Genomic DNA, 20,715 nt, shown 5'->3' on the forward strand with positions numbered 1-20,715 from the left:
TACCTATAAATGTTTTACTTTGGAGTAATAATTCATCTGTCACCTGTCAAAACCTTTTTGAACATTTTAGATGTTAATCTTCATAAAACAGATAAAATAGTTCCCTGTCAACCTGAGTACACCTGTCATAATTTAATATTTTCTGAAGGACTGACAATTATTATTACAAGCAAATGCTAGCTTGAGAACTGTAGACTCATGAGCAGAATGTTGATTTTTGACAAATTCTAGAACTGACTACGAAACAAACATTTGAAACACTTGGAAAAGAACAGAGACATAAGATCACTAGGTATGAGTTGGGTAAAGCTAGCAAGTTGGGTATCTTATATATCTAACTTGTATTAAAAACAATAAACATGTACACAAATGCATAACACACAGGCATTAAAATGTCTTGCCCTGGTGGGTAGCTCAGTTGGTTGGAGCATTATCCCTATATGCCAAGGTTGTGGGTTCTATCCCTGATCAGGGCACATACAAAAATCAATCAATGAATGCATAAATAAGTGGAACAACAAATCGATGTTTCTCTCTCCGTCTGTCTGTCTCTCTCCGTCTGTCTGTCTGTCTGTCTGTCTGTCTCTCTCTCTCTCTCCTCTTCCCCCCGCCTTTCCTGTCTTTAAAATCAATAAATACAAATTTTAAAAAATGTCTGGAAGACTGTTTATCAAATTGCCAACAGTGGTATCTTAGGGTGGGCAAGTAAGGAAAGTGTCTTAAGGAAGATACTCATTTTTTTTTTCCACTTAAATTCTTTCCAGTGATCATCTACTATTAGTAAAATACAGATCTTTCCATTTGGAAAACTGTGGACGTGTGGACACTGGTGAGCCAGACAAAAGCACTGAAAGATCTGCAGGGAAGAGGCAACCAAATGCAGGGAGCATGTAATGGAAAGCTCTCAAATGCCATGCCATGAAGTCGTGGTCTTATCCAACATTCTGCTCCCAAAATTTTTTTAAGGCATGTTCATCTAAACTGCAGATCACTAAATATAGGTAGATTAGCTAATACATTAGATGATTGAGATGAGAGTCAAGCTCTCTTTTTGGTAAAAACAAAACAAAAAACCCCAAAATCAACAAATATGAACTTTTGTTGGGATGAGTATGAAGTTCTAAGTCAGTTGCTCAAGAGCAGGGTGGAGAACACCCATTTGTCACCAGGTCACAGTTAAGTATCTGAGGTCAACTAGCCACAAGTTCACTGTGAGTTGAACATAATAAAGTTGCTAAAAAAAAAACCAAACCAAAAAACTGAAGCACATCTAATAATAAAACACTAAGATTAGTTTTCAACCTCTCGTTAGGTCAATGCATCAGAGAGGTACATACTGCCATGAGTGAGTCAATGAAGCAGTGATCCTCAATTGCAGAGAGTGTAAGCCCTTCAGCCCCTTAGAAAATGAGCAATCTTGTGCCTGAATTCAGATGGTAACAGTGCTGTTGTGCCAGGCATCTGATGAGTTTGGTTAATTCTGGACATGATATTTTAAGAGACACTTATATACTGGAATACAATCAGAAAGGAGTAAAGGCAGTGATAAGAGGTCCAGAAACAATGTCATGTAATTCTCTGTAATCCCTCAACCTCCTTCTACTATAGCACCTATCACATGGTTGTGATTAATTCTGTACACACCTACTTTTTCACTGATTCTGATATATCCTTCCATCCTCAAGTTAAGTGCCATGCCTGGCAGGCAGTAAGTGATTAATTAGCATTGTAGTCAAAAGTCAATCTGCCTTGATTAGAATTAACTTAAGCTTACTAATTGTGTGACCTAGGGCAAGTTCCCTAACTTTTCTGTGCCTTGGTTTCTTCAGCTATAAAATGAAGGTTATAATAGAAATTACATATCAGAAGGTTGTTGTAAACATCAAATGAGTTAAACATCCAAAGTTCTTAACCGTTTGAGTCCCAAGCAGCGCAATTGCGCTGCTTGGTATTTCTCGACATAAAATAAAACAAGCGCTATCACGCTGTTTGGGTCTTTTCGTACTCATTTAGAGAAAGCGCGGTTGCGCTGTTTGGGATTCTTCGACAGTGTTTTTTCAATACCCCCGGGACTCAAACGAATCGTATGTTTTCTAGACATAAAATCTCAGCAGCGCAATCGCGCTGCTTGGGACTCAAACGGTTAATTAGAAGAGTGCTTGGAATGTAGGAAGCAGTCAATAAATGCTACAGATAAATACATAGGCTTATGCTTTCATTACTTGCTGTTATCTATATGCCTGCTTCCAGAAACCTATCCATTCCTCATCTATCAGCTGTGCTCAGGGAAGGAGGTCCCCGACCTAATTACTGGTAACTATTATCTAAATACTCTGAGTAAAGGACTAAGGGACAACTCTGAGTAGAAGTTGAGTGCTATGTTTCATCTGCCTCTAGTACCCTTGCCCGGAACTCCTTCTACCACTTTCTTCTAATTCTTGCTCATCCTTCATGACACAGAAACCTTTCAGTGACTACCACACCCCAATTTGTATTTCATGTCCCTTTAATATGTTCCGTAGCACTTACCCAATGTTTTAAAGCCTGTTTATCTGCCTGTCCTCAGCGATTCATGACAGGAAATAATGTTTCTATATCATTAATCCTCAAAAACTAGTATAATTGGTGCATAAGACACCTTGAGAAATATTTGTGGAATGAGTATTTGTTAAACAAATGAGCAAACAAGTTTTACTGTCCTTTCAGAGATGTGTTGCTATGTTCTGAACAGTTAAAATAACCAGATAGCCCCGCCAGTGTGATTCAGTGGTTGAGCGTCAACCTATGAACCAAGAGGTCATGGTTCAATTCCCAGTCCAGGCACATGCATGAGCTGCAGGCTCAGTCCCCAGGGTGGGGCATGCAGGAGCAGCCAATCAATGATTCATTCTCTCATCATTGATGTTTCACTCTCTCTCTTCTCTTAAGTCAATAAAAATATATTTAAAAACAAAGAACAGATAAGTGAGTTTGGAATAACTGGAATGCTAAGTTATTAACATTTGGTCACATTAACCAAAGCGTGCTTTTTATATCCTGAATACTTCATACCATCTACATCTATCTAAGTATCCAATGAATAGAAACTGCCAATGGTCTTTCCCAGCCCTCCAAATCAGCAACCAATAAGAATACACACATTAACCATGATATTATTTTTTGTGGAATTCTTGTCTGAAGAAAAATAATCCAGATCATTCATTATCACCTTGATAATTTCTAACATTTTATATAATATAAAAAAACTATTAACAAAGGAAACTAAAACCTCAATATTCCTAATACTCCTAATATCAAGGTTCTGATATTTAACAACATTTATTCATCTTTTTAAAAATACTTTGAGCACCTACTACATGCCAGGCACTATGATAAAAATATAAACTTTTCAAACAATTAGAACTGAGCCTATTCAAGAGTTTTAAAAATAAACACAACAAAGTAAGGTTTGTACCTTCAAATACTCTTTGTAAAAGCATTAAGTATATCTGCCCTAACCAGTTTGGCTCACTGGATAGAGCGTCAGCCTACAGACTGAAAGGTCCCAGGTTTGATTCCGGTCAAGGGCATGTACCTTGGTTGCGGGCACATCCCCAGTAGGAGGTGTGCAGGAGGCAGCTGATTGATGTTTCTCTCTCATCGATGTTTCTAACTCTCTATCCCTCTCCCTTCCTCTCTGTAAAAAATCAATAAAATATATTTTTAAAAAAGCATTAAGTATATCTGAATTCTAGCTAGTAGTCATACATTTAGGAATTGTTTTACCTGTCCTCGTGACTTCCGGTACGAACATCCTTCATGGCAGCGAATCCGCAAGGCACCCTAGCATATTTATTTAAGTTTTCAATAAGTGTTTTCCCTACTTCAAGGTAGTAAGGGTCTCCTGTAGCCTATTAAAAAGGAGAATATATATATATATATATATATATGTATATACACACACACATGTATGCAGCTTATATATTACCATACATTCATTTGTCACATATTTATAGGTATCAGGCACTGGAACATACGTTACACAGAACCTAGCTCTGAAAATAAGCCATAGACTCTGCTTTATAGAATTGCTAAACACACAATTGGAAAGCCATCCAATTGTATATCTTAGCCTTTAAATTTCTAATACCCTCAAAGTTTTCCTGATTAAAAGAAAGCAAGGATATGTTTTAGAAAGCAGCTCTAGAATATAAATTTCTCTTTAAAGAAATGACATATCATAAAAAGGCATAAAAAACTTAGGTGTTGATTCTTGCATCTTTTAACAACTCTATGAGCTAGATGATTAAGAACCATGATATATCCAACCACTATAATATTAAAAAAGGTCTTTGAAAACCCAATTACTATTATAAGATAGTAAGATATACAACAGAGGATTGGGGGGAGTGGGAGTTAAACAGCAAAAAGGAAGGTGAATTAACTTACTTTATATAAGAAGTAGGTACTTTCTGCAAATTCCGGTCTTAAAGGATGTTGAGCCCAATGTACCCTAAAATCTGTGGTAAATGCCTGCACACGAAAAATTCAAATAGACAAGAAAAAAAATGTGATTAAAAAATAATAAACAAGTAGGTTCAGATATATAAATTAGATCATAAGCAAGTAAAAAGAATTAAAATATTGATAACAATTTTCATCTATAAAATGAAATTTTTTTTCATTGCTTAAAATCACAACTCGTTTTTGCTATTTTTACCAACTGAATGAAATTATTTTTTAAATTATCATTTTGGCTACTAGGAAGCTTAGAAAAAACTATGAAACTAGTAGTGACACTACATGGGTCCTGGTTGTCCCACATTATTGTGTTTTTTTTCTTTTTCCTTATTTCCGCTTTTTCTCTTAGTTATTAAGTCTCTAGTGCTCATATTTCTATTTTAGCATATGCTTTTTTTTAAATAACAACTTCAAATCCTCTGTGGAATAAGGAAGGCATTATTTAAAAATAAAACTAGTCTCACTTGAAATGTATTCAGTAACAGAGCCAACTAAAATGAGAACCAAGTAAAATTTCTTTTGTGATAACATTTAGTTGAAACCTTAGCTTCTTCTGAGTGAATATGTATTTTCTACAACACAGTACTCAGTCCTACTCACCTGAAGGCTAGTAAGACTGTACTTTCTAAAGCAAACACTTTTAGAAAGCATTTTAAATTGTTGGAATGCTTAGATATCTCACAGAGGGCATTGAACAAGCAGGGACAGAACAAGGCCATAGATAAATTTGCAAGTTTTTAAATGGTAAATTTCTGGAAAGCCAAAAAGTATGTTATTAAAATCCTGCCACAAGAAGCTAGCAAGAATATTATTGATACAATGTATAAAAGCCATGCAGAGTAACTGTCAATCAGCATGAGGAAGAGCTGGGATTCCCCATATTGCCAGGGAGCATGTGTGATCAGCTAGAGTATATTCAATGTGTATCATTTTTATAATATAAGCTTTAGAAAATAAAAAGTAAAAAGGTCTCCCTGGTGGGTATGTGTAAAAGTTAGAATGTAATAATATGAAATGTCATGGATTAGCAAAGATTGAGAACTACTTATTTGGAGTATTTTTTAACATAAAATTAATAAAATGTCAGAATTACCATAAACTAGACTTCTCTGAATACATGAAGCATAAATATATAAAATACTGTGCAAACTAAAAAGAAATTAAATAAACTACTTAACCAGGAAAAAATAACAGGAAAGAATAGCCAACCTTGAAGATGACATTTTCTACCTTTAAATTAGCAATTTATAGTATACATAAATTAGAATTCCAAAGATTATTTGCTTACCTCTGGTAGAAAATTGTGTTTTTTAATCACTTGATATAACATTTCATGAGTTTCAATAGCAGGTCTAATATCTCCTTTTAAGACCTAGAAATAAACATAACAACAAAATTACCTAAAACATGAGTTGATTTTTTAATCTATAATCATTTTATAAACAGAAAAAAATGTAGATTAATACAATTCTGAAATGTGAGTCTGTTTGGTAATTCAAATTTAGAGATCAAAAATGCACTCAGTTATAATCATTTTACTTTTGTATTAGGGAAACAGAGTTACTGGGTTTTTTTTACCTGCAGACCTGGAAAAAAGGCAAGCAAAGCATCCATCCAAGTCCGAGCATTCAGCATTGGCTTATGGATATGCACATCGAGTAGCAGAGGGGGCTGGCTGATGTACCGCATTATGGCATCGTAGTGCTGAAAGATCACAATGTGTTCAGGAAAGGAGATGAAAAGAGAGAAGCTGTTCTAAACACAGCATTTCATTAAATAGCACTGTAACAGAATTAAACCTGGATTCATAAATAAACGTATGACATCATTATGTAAATATTTAAATTATTTTAGATGGGATTCTTTCTAAAATATATTGTATATACTCCCCTGTGTTCTTTAACTCTGATGCACAACATTAAAGACTATAGTCAATATGGGAACTTCTGGGGAAGTAGATCTGAACATGGCTATCCTGAGGGATTAGCCCATGGTTAGTACTCTTATGGCCTATAGATGCTCTTACATCCTCTTGAAATATAGTGACAGGCTTCTAGATTAATAGAGTTAGTTTTGTTTTCTCCTGTGTCTAGGAAATTTGGGCCCTTCCCAGCTAAAGTAATATTCTAGTGCCCACCATTACCCAAATTAATGCATCTAATTAATCACCGTTGCTGCTCGTATGGTCTACTATATCTCTTAGGCTATTAAAAACTCTTTGGCTTCTTCTATCTTCTGCTAGTCATTTCTCAGCTGTAACAACAATTTGAGCTGTTAGAGTCAATGAATGATAATGAGCCAAAAAAATTATCTGTCCTCATTTACAAGAGAATGTTGTTATAATCCAAATGAGGACTTACTTGGGACGCTTACCAGTGGTTTTTTTCCTAACTCATCTATTTATTTAATCACTCCATATGCATCAACTCATTTAATCCTACCCAAAACTCTCTAAATAGTAATAGTACTCACATTTTGTGGATGAGCAACAGAGACAAAGCATGTAAAATTATTTTCCCAAAGTCACAAAACCAGTTGTACAACCAGGATTTAAACCCAGGTACGAAAACTGCCATACTTTTAACTATATCATACTGTCTCACAATAATGTGAAGAAACTGATGGGTGGGCAAAGAACTGGTAAATTATTTCAAAAAGAATACAGTGATACAACTGATGAGTTTGCTGTACTAATTTCAGTTTCCTTCAATTATAGACAAAGATGATCCAATCAGGTTCAATAATACTCTCCTTCTCCCCTAAAATATGACTGTGGCTCTGATCTAGACTTGAGACTTATAGACCTGCTTTTGAAATGAATACTTACTAGTTTCTCTAAGTTTCCAAAAACCTGCATGCTTGGTGTGATCAAGGACTATGTCAAACTTCCAAGATTTAAAAAAAAAAAAAATGGTGGAGTGGAATCCAAAGGAAAAAGCTGACGAGTAATTTATTCCAATAAATTCTCTTCCTTGCCGCAACCGGTTTGGCTCAGTGGATAGAGCGTCGGCCTGCGGACTGAAGGGTCCCAGGTTCGATTCTGATCAAGGGCATGTACTTGGGTTGTGGGCACATCCCCAGTGGGAGATGTGCAGGAGGCAGCTGATCGATGTTTCTCTCTCATCGATGTTTCTAACTCTCTATCTCTCTCCCTTCCTCTCTGTAAAAAATCAATAAAATATATTTAAAAAAAAAATTCTCTTCCTTGCATAAAATATTAGATATTACTTACTAGCAGATCTTGAAATTTTCTGATAAGAGATGAAAATAAAACTACTTTTAAACTAATTTTTGAATGTATAGCTTTTACTCTGTTCCCTGTCCAATATCATCAGCGAATACTGACAAAAAACCTACTACAACACATTTAGAAATAATTATTTTTCAGAATATAACTCAAATAATTGAGTTTCTATCAAAATCTGGCACTCAAATTAACTTGGCTCTAAAATTAATACAAAATTGGATCAACTTACTGTATTAAATCTTTCCAGAAAACTGTCATCTCCAAGCAAGACATAGGCTTTCAACAGATATTCATAATAGGAATCAATGCCAGCTCCAACTCCACTATCTATGGGAAACACATACATAATTCTTTATTAAACTAGTAAAAAATTATTTGTATAGCACAACTGAGGGTACTAGTACACTCAGAATGAAAAATTAGCCTAAACATGAAACTGTTTAAAGTAAAAATTACACATTTACAGAAATATTAACCCTATTATATGTAATTGTTCTTTTGTTCATAGTTTATATGTTAAAAAATGCTACTTTGCAAAATGGTTTACAAAAGTCTTACTGAAAAGCAGGAAATACTAGTTTTAAGAATGTTTTAAGCTCATTTTCTCAGTGAGGAACTCCAAAGAGGAATCACTATGTATTTTTTTTATCAGACCCTTCATCAGGAAGACAATGTTTAAAGTTACAATAGGTACGTAAACAAGGCTACTGTTTGGATGTATCCATTCTAATTGCTAAAATTAGTACTGATTGTTGGCTTCTTCCTCCAAGAATTTCATGGAGATTCAAAAAGAGAAAGTAACAAGAAAAGTATGAAACCTGGTGGCAGAGGGTGGGGATGGGGGAGAGGGGTGGGGATGGCTTTGGCTTGGAGTGGAGGCAGCCAGGCATGCTACAGAAGGATCAAAGAGGACGGATACTGTTGGAGCTTTGCTCTTGCTTCTCTCCTACCATGGCCTTAAGACACCATGTCTCCTCCCACACCTGCTGCGAGTCAGGTCTATGCTCCAGGTATCCTCAGGGGTAAAACCAGGGCAGCACAGAAGCCCTGCAGAAGGAGCTGAACAAATGAGGCAGAAAATAACTTTAGACATTCTCTTCCCCACCTTTCCCCTCCAAACTCCTAAGGCTAGTGAATTATAATCTAAATTATAATTCTATAAATTATAATTTATAGAAATCCCTATACCCAGGGCACACTCCAGGGCAACTGAATCAGAATCTCTAGGGTTCCAGGTATGGGTATTCTAAAAACTTCTTAGAATTCAAGCTTAAGACCACTGAGCTAGATAGAAATTGGGATTAGATCTTGCCTCAAAGTAGGTGACAAGGAAATAGGAACTTACAGGTCCAAAACATTTAAGAAGCATGACTTTAAAAAGAACAAGAGAATACTGGAATAAGAGTATGTCAGAAAAATAATTAATAGAATAGCAAACCAAAAAATTTAAATTAGCCTAATAAACATCTAAAAGTGATAGGGAAGATATTAACAATACAAAATAAGAAAAAAATTTTAATTGAGCAGAAATACATGAAATAAAATACATAACAGTTGCCTGGTTGGTGTTGCTCAGTGGTTGAGTATTGACCTATGAACCAGGAGGTCATGGTTCAATTCCCGTGAGTTCACATGCCCGGGTTGCAGGCTCGATCCCAAGTAGGGGGCATTAAGCAGGCAGCCAATCAATGATTCTCTCTCATCATTAATGTTTCTATCTCTATCTCCCTCTCCCTTCCTCTCTGAAATCAATAAAAAAATATTTTTTTAAAAAGAGACACTTTAAAATACATATATAACAGTTAAAATAACATAATAGATGGGACATAAAACTGAGAAACATAAAAAATATACATATAGCCCTGATTGGTTTGGCTCAGTGGATAGAGCATCGGTCTGTGGACTGAAGGGTCCCAGGTTCAATTCCGGTCAAGGGCACCAAAAAAACTAAACAAAAAAACCAAAAAAATATATATACATATACACATATGCTAAGATATGTGGAGGGTACAAACAGAAGTGATTTTGATAAAAGGAACTATAAAAAGAGATAAGTAAAAATGAAAAGATTAAGTATCTAAAAAATAAGCATCAATTTTTCATAAATTAAAAACCTGAAGATTTTTAAATAGAAAGGGTCCACAGAATACCAAAATGAGAAAATTCTACATCTAAAATTATAACAACATTTTTAGAAATTTCTCTTTGGCTTTGATATTCTTCCTCTTTCAGAGAGAAAGAATAGATCATATACAAGGGCATAAAAATCAGAATAATATCAGATTGTTAATAGGATATAAGAAGACAATAGAGTTGTATTTTTAAAGACTTCTTTGAAAGAAAAGAACTTAAACAGAAAATTATATCCAGCTCAACTGTCACTCAAATGTGAAAGCATAATAAAATTACTGTTAGGCATATAAGGCCTCAGAAGTTATTTAAAGCTACTAAAAACTGTTTGGGATAAATACCAGAAAAAAAAAAGAGACAAATCTAAGAGATATTGCAAGTGATATACAAAGTACAAGTGACCAGCCCTAGCCAGTTTGGCTCAGTGGATAGAGCACAGGCCTGTGGACCAAAGGGTCCAGGGTTTAATTCCAGTCAAGAGCATGTACCTTGGTTGCAGGCTCCTCCTCAGCCCGGGGCCTGGTTGGGGTTCATGCAGGAGGCAACCAATCGATGTGTTTCTCTCACATCGATGTTTCTCTCTGTCTTTCCCTCTCTCTTCCACTCTCCCTAAAAGTCAATGGAAAAATATCCTCGGGTGAGGATTAAAAAAAAAAAAAGACCAAAGTATAAGTGACCGAATATCTTAATAAAGTTTATCGTTAAAGAAAGAGGGAGTTAAGACCAAAGAAAAAAAGAGAAAAGGTATTCATAATAAGAATGCATTATCTATATGATATTGACATAAAGAGGGATTACAGAGTGGAGTTGTGGGGAGACAAAGGGATAGGAGAGCATATTAAAGTTCACGTCTTACTAGGAGGCAATTATAGGGTTCAATTAACAAAAAAGAATTAAAGAGAAACAGAAAAGGTGGGACACACTGAAATAATAAAGATGGTATAAATAAGTCCAAATATATTGCAGAGGTAGGCAGAGTCAAGGATCATATGCAGAAATAACGGGTTGTCAAGTTGCTTTTGTAATGTATGATCCATTTGTGGGTGCTTGTTACAGATTAAAAATGACTAAGTAATATAGGTCATGCATGGACCAATGATGAGAGTGTGATAAGCCAACAATTAAAACTAATTTAAAATTAATTAATGATTAATTAATTTGCACCTGAGTTCCAACACAAGTAAAAGAATAAAAAGAAATTGCAGAATTCTAAAGCCAGGATTTAGATTAGTTTCAGAAACCATTTAGATAAAACTTAGAAAAATTATATACAATACTGAATAGAGTCAAAATTTTAATATATTCAAATTAGTAATTCTATTTTTAATTTATTTAATTATAGGCAGTTATTTTTTATTTTAGATGTAACAACATAAGCCTTTTGGGAAATAGAAAAATATGTAAACAAGATAACCTCATTAGGAATCCTATATAATAAAAGGCTAATATGCAAATGGTTGTGACACCCTCACGCCCCATCAGCAGGAGGCTGCATGCGCAGCATGGGCGGGGCTGGGTGAGCAGTGAGGCGCATGCGGGTGGGCAGGGACTTGACCAGGAGGTGCATTGGGGGGAGCGGCCAGCAGGACTCCGGGACTCGGGGCAGTCCCGCGGTGTCCCAGGTCGGGTCACTAGTATTCTAATATATTTCCATTCATCTATGCTTATTTTATCAAGATAAAATCATATTCTTTATACAATCCTACATCCTATTTGCTCATATAACATTGTTATATGCTGTCTCATAATTCAAACTAATTTTAATAAGAATTATTAAGAACATTGTTAAATACAGATTTCCACTTAACTATACCGTCATGTGAGCTGGCTAAGGTATTCTGATGGCTGAAGTTCTCAAATTAGTTCTACTGTTTCAACTATACCTTCTATCTTTAATGCTAAATCCATTAAGGTATGAAATACAACACTAAATCACCTAGGAAAAGTGTGCTATTATTTGGCACACCAAAGAAAAAAATCAGGCTAATTAGTGATAATTCCAGGATTCTTGTGAGAAACACTGCTTTATACTGTCCCAAAAATTATTTTAACAAATGAAAATCCTTTATTTCCCAACCATTCTAAGGATGTTGAGCAGTGGGTTCCCAACCTTCTTTTGGCCATGCCCCACCTAAGCATCTCTAAAATCCTGATGCCCCCTCTGTGACATATAATTCTTATTATTCAAAAAGTGAACTCTTATTCACATGGAGGAAGCCGAAAAGGCCATTAATTTGGTTTAAACAAGCTTCCAAAGAACACGGCATCCATGACAGAGAAAAAGAACGAAAGGACAGTTGAAGTACTGAGGAAGAAATAACTAAGAAATTGTTAAAAAGATCCTATATAATAGAGATATAATATGCAAATGGTCATTACGCCGTGAAGCATAACCACCGACCACGTAATGACCGGATCACAGATCAGCGGGAAGGTGGGGCATCGAGCTACAAGTGGGCGGCAGAGAGCTACAGGAGGGGGCAGGGCAGCAAGCTATGAGGGGGGTGGTGGGGGAGAAGGGAGGTGGGGGAAGCTACAGGAGGGTGAGGCAGCGGGCGGAGAGCTACTGGAGGGCAGCAGCAAGCTACTGGCGAGCTACTGGCGCACAGATTCGTGCGCAGGGCTACTAGTAATAATATAAAGTGAGATGAAAAAATAGCAAATCAAGTTTCAAAACGTAATAGAGAACTGAAATGCATAAATATGTCACAATATATACTTATATATTGTATACTAGTATGAGGCCCCTAGAACCATAAGAAATGCAAAAACTTCACTGTTAATAACTCACTCTCGAATTTCCCCCCTTAAAAATCAAACTGCTCCCCTGTGGGGTTGTGCCCCACGTTGGGAAACACTGATGTAGAAGCTTGATTTGAAAAAGCCAACTTCCGTACCTTTTCGCACCCAGTCTCCTGTATGGATGTTTATGGTCACACCTACTAAATTACTACTTCGCTGTCTTTTTTCCCAGAGAAAATCAAGAGCTTTTCTTGCATATTCCTGTAATTAAAAAGAGGAAAAGCATACTTGAATAACTTCATGTCTCTGGAAAACAGGAAACAAAGAAACAAAAATCAAAGACTCATAGCATACTTTAAAGAATTAACTAAAATTCCCAAGATAACAATTAATAATATATGTTAAATTTCCATACAAGCCAAATTTTGGCTTTTTTTCAGCCAATCAAATCTAGTTAAAAAGAATGGCTCTAAAAATGCTATTTAGTGGCAGTGATCTCACTTTGAAACCATCCAGGTTCATTTACACTTGCAGTACAAGTTCATATTCATACACATGTATTATTAAAGTGTACTAATTTCTGACATAATTAAATGCATTTGATAAAAAAATTTCTGTCATTTAAATTCAAAGTGAAAATCTCCTTACACTCTTATTTAGAAAATTGGAGGAGACAAGTTTGTACACCATCTTTGAAACAAACAAGCATTTCAGATCCACTTTTTAAATAGCATGTAACTTTGTGAGAGAAGAGTCAATAAATCAACTAGTGTTCATTTGAAAAATTGTATTTAACACATTTACCTCACAATGACTTCTATATTTTCTGACAAAGACTGTGATAAAATTTAGACAAAAATACACTAAAATAACAGTAATCTTTTGATTGATAATCCTAATAGCTGACCAATGAAAAAAAGATATAAAATTAGTTATGCCCAATACCCAGGAGATCAAAGACTATGAAAAGCAAACCTCAAATATTGTTGCTCCTGTGAATCGACTTAAAGCAGCAAACTCAAGGATCAAGGTACCTGCACATGCTGTACAGGTATCGGTCTCAGTTCCTGTCCGAGCTTCTGGTTTTCTGATACCAAACTTTAAATTAATCTAAATAAAGTCAGAAGGTGATTATTAGCAATTATCAAAAGATAATGATTCCTAAATAAGACAGAATTTTTCAATCAAGACTTCTTATCAAAATATGAAAATAATTCACAAAACAACTAAACATTGAAATTCCATCTGTTGATCTTTGTGACTTTCCAATTAACATCTAGGGAAGTATATTCATGGAGTTAATAAGTTTTCATTTAGTTCCTTCCTCAATGATATTGAAACTCACTATCATTGTAAGAATTACACAGAGAAAATAACTTCTGTAACAATTTTGTTTTCAGGACATTTTAACTAATTAATATAAGAATAGGGAACTAGACCAACTCTAGAAATTAGGTTTACTTGAGAATTTGTGAAAAACCAGTACCATATTAAATAGTTCTTCATAAAGAAAACACTGATTAAATCATGGTATATATTTAAAAGGAAATTAAAATTTTGTTTTCAGGTTTTAAAAGTTTTGAAATATCGAGTACAGCTTTGCTAATAGACTAACAAATAGTACAAAACTTTTTTCTCAAAGGAGTACTTTTTTATAATTCAAAAACAGCCATACTGTCTTTTTATGATACTACAGTATAAATCTGGATTAACCAGAACTAAACTGACCAGAAATTGATTAAAAATAGAATGTTTTACTGTAGTCCAAATAAATAACCAAAAAGAAAGTAAATGCCAACGATTTAGCATAAAAACAAAAAAACAAATATAAAACATCATGAGTATGTTCCCAAATCAGTTATTTTTCAGCCTCTTATAAAGAGAAGCTCAAATAATGTATATGTCTACTTAACTGCAGAAACCAATCAGTGGGGATGCCTATTACCTTAACAATGCCAATCAAAAGACTCTAGGACTATCTGAGCAAGGAGACAGGCAACATCAATAAAGACAACGAAAGTGAAATGTAGGTGAGACACGGCGAGTGGGTCGCTATGTTTGGCTTCAGTACTGCAAAAAATGATGCTTCCAGTTTTTTCTCATTAGATTGACAAAAGAATGATAATATACACTAAGGGCAACAGTACAGTAACACATATACTTTTATACAACACTGAGGAACTATAAAAGCGGAAACTTTCTGAAGAACAATTGACAACAAGTTCCCAAAATCTTAAAAAGCATTCTCTATTTCTGTGGCTTATTATTTCCTATTCTAGTAATTTTTCCTAAGGAAGAAATAAGTATAAAGACATGTATAAAGAAGAGCTATTTAAAATATCAAAAACTAGAAATTTAAATAAGAGATTTAATGTTAGTTTCAAGGGGAAAAAAAGTGTTGGTTACAATCCACTATATGGGTGGGTAAAATCAATGGGCTGTGATCTCGAATTTGAGAAGCACTGCTCTATATCATGCTGTATCTCTAGTCAGAGACTTCTTGATGGAGGAAATGAGTCTTACTTGATTTATATTGGTAAAGGGGTTATTCCAGATTATAGAGATGCAGGCTTAACGGCATGGCAATGAAAAAAATAATAAGTAAAACCCCAGGTGGTTTGGAGGACACTAGTAGATTGTTTTAAAATGAAATACTCATTTCGCTGAGGTTCAGGGTACGAGAGACCATCAGAAAGGAAGTTTATTGTCACACCATAAGGAATTCTGAAAGTTAAGACAATACAACAGAGAGAGTCAATAAAACTTCTGAGGATAATTTAATAAAAATGTTTTAGTAAGATTGATTTTTTAAGTCTCTAAAGCATAAACCGAGAGAAAATATTAAGACAGGCATTTACAATAGCTTCACAATAAGATGATATTGGTTTCAACTAGAGTAGTAGCAATAAGAAAAACTGAACAGAGCTTGGTAATGGCTGAGGTGTCTGATTTGGTAAGAGGGAGAGAGTAATGGTGTTAATAAAGAATGAAATAAATCAGAAGAGAGAGTTTTTTTCTATCTTTGAAGGCTTCTAACCCTTTGCTTTAAATATAACCTTTTTGCTTGGTGGGGGGTGGGAGTGGGGAGGGGGCCTGAAACTCCAAATGACTCTGCCACCAAATGACTCTAACCAACAGAGAAGAAATCTCAAAATGAATGGTCCTATACTTTCATCGACTGAACCAGGGGTCCTCAAACTGCAGCCCGTTGAAAACATTTATCTGGCCCGCCGGGGTTTTTGCTGCCACTGTGTGTATAGGAGTTTGTTCATAGTTTTTTTAAAACTATAGTCCGGCCTTCCAATGGTCTGAGGGACAGTGAACTGGCCCCCTGTTTAAAAAGTTTGAGGACCCCTGGCACTGAACCTTTCTTTCCCCTTTATTCTACCACGTTACATCTTCAAGGCTCTCTTTGCACATAGTTCTAATGTTTTCTAGAACATCTCCTTTTGGAGCTTTCTACTTAAGATTTTCTGATGCCATACCCTACTTTGTACTTCTCCTCCCTCCGTCCCTGCACACTCCCCTTCTCACCGCTCCACTTGCTCCCTATTCCCCTTCTCTCTCAAACCTCTCCTCTGGACAGTTAACACCTACTCTCACTGCTTCGACTGCATCTTCTACACCACCCATTCTGTGTCCAAATTTGAGTCTGGCATCTGTTTTTTCCCTCTGCAACATAATCTAATCTGTTATGCAGTGACACATAAAAGGTTTAAAATCATCTAAATTCTCACACCACTCAAATCCAAATTAACTGAAATGTCAATATAAATTTATTTAGCTATAAAGCACTTGTCTCCAGTCTCAAGCAGGAGAGGAACAATGGCTCCAATCACAAAAATTCACTGTTGTTGTTTTAAATAGCCAAGGCAGTATATAAAGACTTTATATACAAAAAAATATAAAGTACATATTTTTCAGAATTACTTACTCTTGGATAAGGAAGGCCACTGGTAGTATTGAAAGCTGGTAAAAGCTTGTAACCCAATTGCTTTGCCATTTGCAGAAGTTCATCATTGTACCACTGCATGTACTCGCCCTTTTCTTTCAGCATGATTGCCAATGAGTGTCCACCCAAAAGACCCCTGCAATCACAAAGGTGAAACATAATCCACATCTTACAGGTACGTGAACGTCAACACCTACAAAAATGTAGGTGTTGCCCTCGCCAGTTTGGCTCAGTGGATAGAGAGTTGGCCTGCAGACTGAAGGGTCCAGAGTTTCATTTCGGGCAAGGGCATGTGCCTGGATTGCGGGTTCGATCCCCAGTAGGGAGCGTGCAGGATCATTCTCTCTCTCACCACTGATGTTTCTCTCTCCCTTCCTCTCTGAAATCAATAAAAATATATTTTTAAAAAAGATGTGGGTGTCTTGTTATCAACAATTTTGCACACATAAGGAAAGACCACAGAAGAACTTAATTTCTTACCTAACTCTAGCTACTCATTTATGGCAAACCTTTATAATTATGAAGCCAGTATTAAAAAAATTCAGATATTCTACCTGTTGTAAAGTGTTTGGCATTCTTAAAAGTCTAAAATTTTCTTAAAGAACATCAAGAAGTCATTTATTTTAACAAGCTTGACAAATTTAATTTTAACAAAATTTTAATTTAACTAATTTAATTATATCATTATGAAATCTTTACCTCTCTTAAGTATAACATTAAAAAATTAAAAACAACTCCTCACTCTGTATTAAATGTAATAGATTAATAAAGTCAGAAAAGCTACATAACTATTTCTTAACTTGTTTTTAACTTTTAAAAATTTCTTAAATTTAATTGGACTTACTTTGACAAAAGAAAATGAGTTCAACACGAAAGTAACCATTAAATATAGAAATTAATAGTGTTGAAATCTGAATTAATATTGTAATTCATATTTTTAAATGTTCCAAGAGTATTTCAAATTGTGTAGTTGAAAGGTAATCCTATAAATTTAGTTTCATTTGGCTTGAAGAAGTGCTGGCAAAGGTTAGCAAACTATACTGCTAGTGAAAAACCTGTGATGTAGCTAACAGGCAAACATTCAACCGAGTCTTTTAAACACTATACAGGGACATATACTGAGTCTAGAACTATTTCCAAAACCTGCTGCTATCTGAGCCTGATTCAATTCACAGTCCTCTCACAGCCTGTTTCATAATACCCCAACTTTTATCTTTTAGGCATAAGAAATGTCTTGCTTTACTACCATTAAGAAATAAATAGTATACCTTAAGCTTTTCTGTTATTAAAATTATAGCTTTAGTGTCTTACATACTTACCCGAGAACTCTGATGTTTGTTTCAAAGACTGATACAACTACATCATTATCTAAATTAACATCTCTTAAAACTTTTTTCACTGCATCTTCAAATTCTTTAGTTTTATTTAATACCTAGAAAAATAGAAAAATCATTATTTACTACAAAGTCAAAGAAAAATATCCTCAGAATGAGCTACTAAAAGCAAATTAACATCTTATGACTCTAAAAAGCAACACATACAAAATATTTCCCTTAAACATATAATAAAAATGTGATATCTAAAATGAAAACAAACAAACAAGTGCTTAACTATATTATAAGGACTCTTTATAAACTTCTTTTTAAGACACTGAAATATTATTAGGACTTTAATCAATCATCATCAGAACTGTTAACTGGTTTCTTAATATATATAATCCATGACCTACAGCTACCTGAGCTGAGCTCCACAGGGATGTGGTTTCCAAGTCTAAACAAAAAAACCATCCTATGCACTAAACATCATTTTAAAAGTTGCTTCCTGAAAGAAAGCACATCCTTCAGGGGATGATCCACTGACCCTAAACCATACACCACCTGCCACCTTCACCACATGGATGCCCCAACCCTGAACTAAGGAGGCACTACAACATGAGGTTAAGAGCAAGCTCTGATTTGAATTTTGGTTCCTTCTCATTACCTATCTAATCACAGTAACTTCCATCTCTGAGTTAGTTCCTACATATACAAAAAAAGGGAATACCTACTCTCATAGGATTGTTTCCTTAAACGAAGCAATGTATGTGAAGTACTTCTAGTAGAGTGTCTGACTTAAGTGCTTAATATTATTATTATTATTACTACCACCACAAGGGTCTAGAATCCTGGCTAAGCTACGAACTCCATGGATTCTTGCAATGAGCTCCATGAAGGGGTCACTGTCACTACACAGATTGCACAGATTTTTCAGTCTAAATTAAGATGGCACAATTAGATGTTAGTTAGATCCTAGATCCATTAAAAGTAGTTTTCTGATCCTGGCTAGGTAGCTCAGTTGGTTAGATCATCCTCATATGCCAAGGTTGCAGGTTCGATCCTTAGTCAGGGCACACACAAGAATCAACCAGTGAGACCAGAACTTGGCTGGAGATCCTGGCTAGAGATCCTGGCTAGGCTGCTGATCAATTGAACGCTGTCTCCGACCACACCTTGGGGAACCCCTAGACCTGCTGGGGTTGGACCCCAACAAGAAACTACCTCGAGTTCTTAGTATCATAGTTAGGGGATTTTGGTTTTTGTTGTGAGGATATTACAGTGAGGAGTGAGTTGAAGGAGTGTGCAGAAGCAAAAGGACTTATTTTGAGTACTTGCAACCCTATATTTAGTATCTTTCATTCATTTTATTTTTTAATAAAAATGTATTTTTGTTGATTTCAGAGAGGAAGGGAGAGGGAGAGAGGGAGAGAGAAACATCAATGATGAGAGAGAATCATGTATTGGCTGCCTCCAGCACATCCCACACTGGAGATCGAGCCGGCAACCTGGGCATGTGCTCTGATTGGTAATTGATCCTCCTGGTTCATAGGTTGATGCTCAACCACTGAACCACACTGGCCAGGCCTCATTTTCCTTTAAGACACTCATCTCTACATGTCTTCCAGTAAATTGTATACTAGTAAAGCTGGATATCTCAACACAATCAGGAAAGTTTAGGAGCAGTGGGAGATGTGCTTTTATTTATTCACCAAAGGGTAATTGTAGAAAAGCATCATGGACAAGTACTTAACTTATACAGGAATATATCAAAAGGTCTCTCAAGTAATTGTGATATTTTTACATTGTGACTATACTAACGTTAGGTTTATCATTAAATACAAGGCTACACTATTTGAGTTATTTTTTTGGAGAATTGTTTACCCGTTAGCATTTTCAGTTAGACTATAACAGTAGAAAGTAAGTAAATTAGTATCTGGTTGGATCCATTAGATTCAAGAATCTGTTTTTGGTTATTAGATGGCAATGATTGAGAGTGAAATTGGCATACTAAGAGTGCTCCAAACAGGTTCATCTTTAAAAAAAAAATTTTTTTTGTTGTTAATTTGTACTCAGGAAGAATTTTTTCATTATCAATTAAATGTTCTTTTTTGAGAAAGAAAATAGTGCCTTATATATGAGAACTGTTGTAACAGGCCACAGACAAAAACAAGGTCATTGTGAACTCATAAAATACCAAACATCATCATCTCGCTAATATGAATGATAGCTGCTGTTTTTAGTCTTAGAATTAACCCCTGTTTTCTAACAGCATCCAATCTAGAACTAACCTCTGTTTTCTTAGGCGCGCCCCCCCCTTCCAAAACTTCCAACAAATCTCACATGCTAGAATAGATTCTTTCTAATACCCTCTTCCTGAGCTGCCCCACTGGTCCTATGGCGTGTGTTCTCCCTTTCTGTAACAAGTAACGAGCCCAACGTGTTCTACTATGGGCGTGCTTCTGGTGGTCTTTGGCTGGAAGGCATTAACACTTTCCTTAAAGACATTTCTTAAAATACAAATTATTTCTCCAACAAAAAAAAAGAAAAAAAAAAAAGAATCAACCAGTGAATGCACAAATAAATCAATGTTTCTCTCTCTCTCTCAAATCAATACATAAAAATTTTTAAAGTAGTTTTCCTTTGCTTGACTGTTTCATCTTTTCATTTGATAATATTTTGTAATGTTTTACTTGATTTGATACTCTCACTAAAAATTCTAACTTAGACATAAAATATTCTGTAAGAATACCTGATTGAAATTCAGGTAAAAGTAAAATTCAGGGTAAGGACTGAGTAAAATATAATATAAAACCTGATTTTAAATTGAC

At 35.2% G+C, this 20,715-nt stretch overlaps 1 protein-coding gene across 2 annotated transcripts in view; it reads right to left on the minus strand.

Annotated features, from left to right (window-relative positions):
- EDEM3 (ER degradation enhancing alpha-mannosidase like protein 3) overlaps positions 1–20,715 on the minus strand; it is a 66,388-nt gene that overhangs the window by 24,192 nt on the left and 21,481 nt on the right. For both annotated transcript variants that reach the window (XM_070397667.1, XM_070397665.1), the window contains exons 5-13: positions 17,891–18,003; positions 16,554–16,707; positions 13,595–13,729; positions 12,775–12,880; positions 7,977–8,074; positions 6,079–6,204; positions 5,789–5,872; positions 4,429–4,512; positions 3,766–3,890 (exon numbers count right to left, since the gene is read on the minus strand). In XM_070397667.1, coding sequence (XP_070253768.1) covers positions 3,766–3,890; positions 4,429–4,512; positions 5,789–5,872; positions 6,079–6,204; positions 7,977–8,074; positions 12,775–12,880; positions 13,595–13,729; positions 16,554–16,707; positions 17,891–18,003 — 1,025 coding nt within the window. The remainder of the gene's footprint in view (positions 1–3,765; positions 3,891–4,428; positions 4,513–5,788; positions 5,873–6,078; positions 6,205–7,976; positions 8,075–12,774; positions 12,881–13,594; positions 13,730–16,553; positions 16,708–17,890; positions 18,004–20,715) is intronic.

This window comes from Myotis yumanensis, unplaced genomic scaffold, assembly GCF_028538775.1.
Source record: "Myotis yumanensis isolate MYYU_CA2020_CCGP unplaced genomic scaffold, mMyoYum1.0.hap1 SCAF_17, whole genome shotgun sequence".
NCBI lineage: Eukaryota > Metazoa > Chordata > Mammalia > Chiroptera > Vespertilionidae > Myotis > Myotis yumanensis.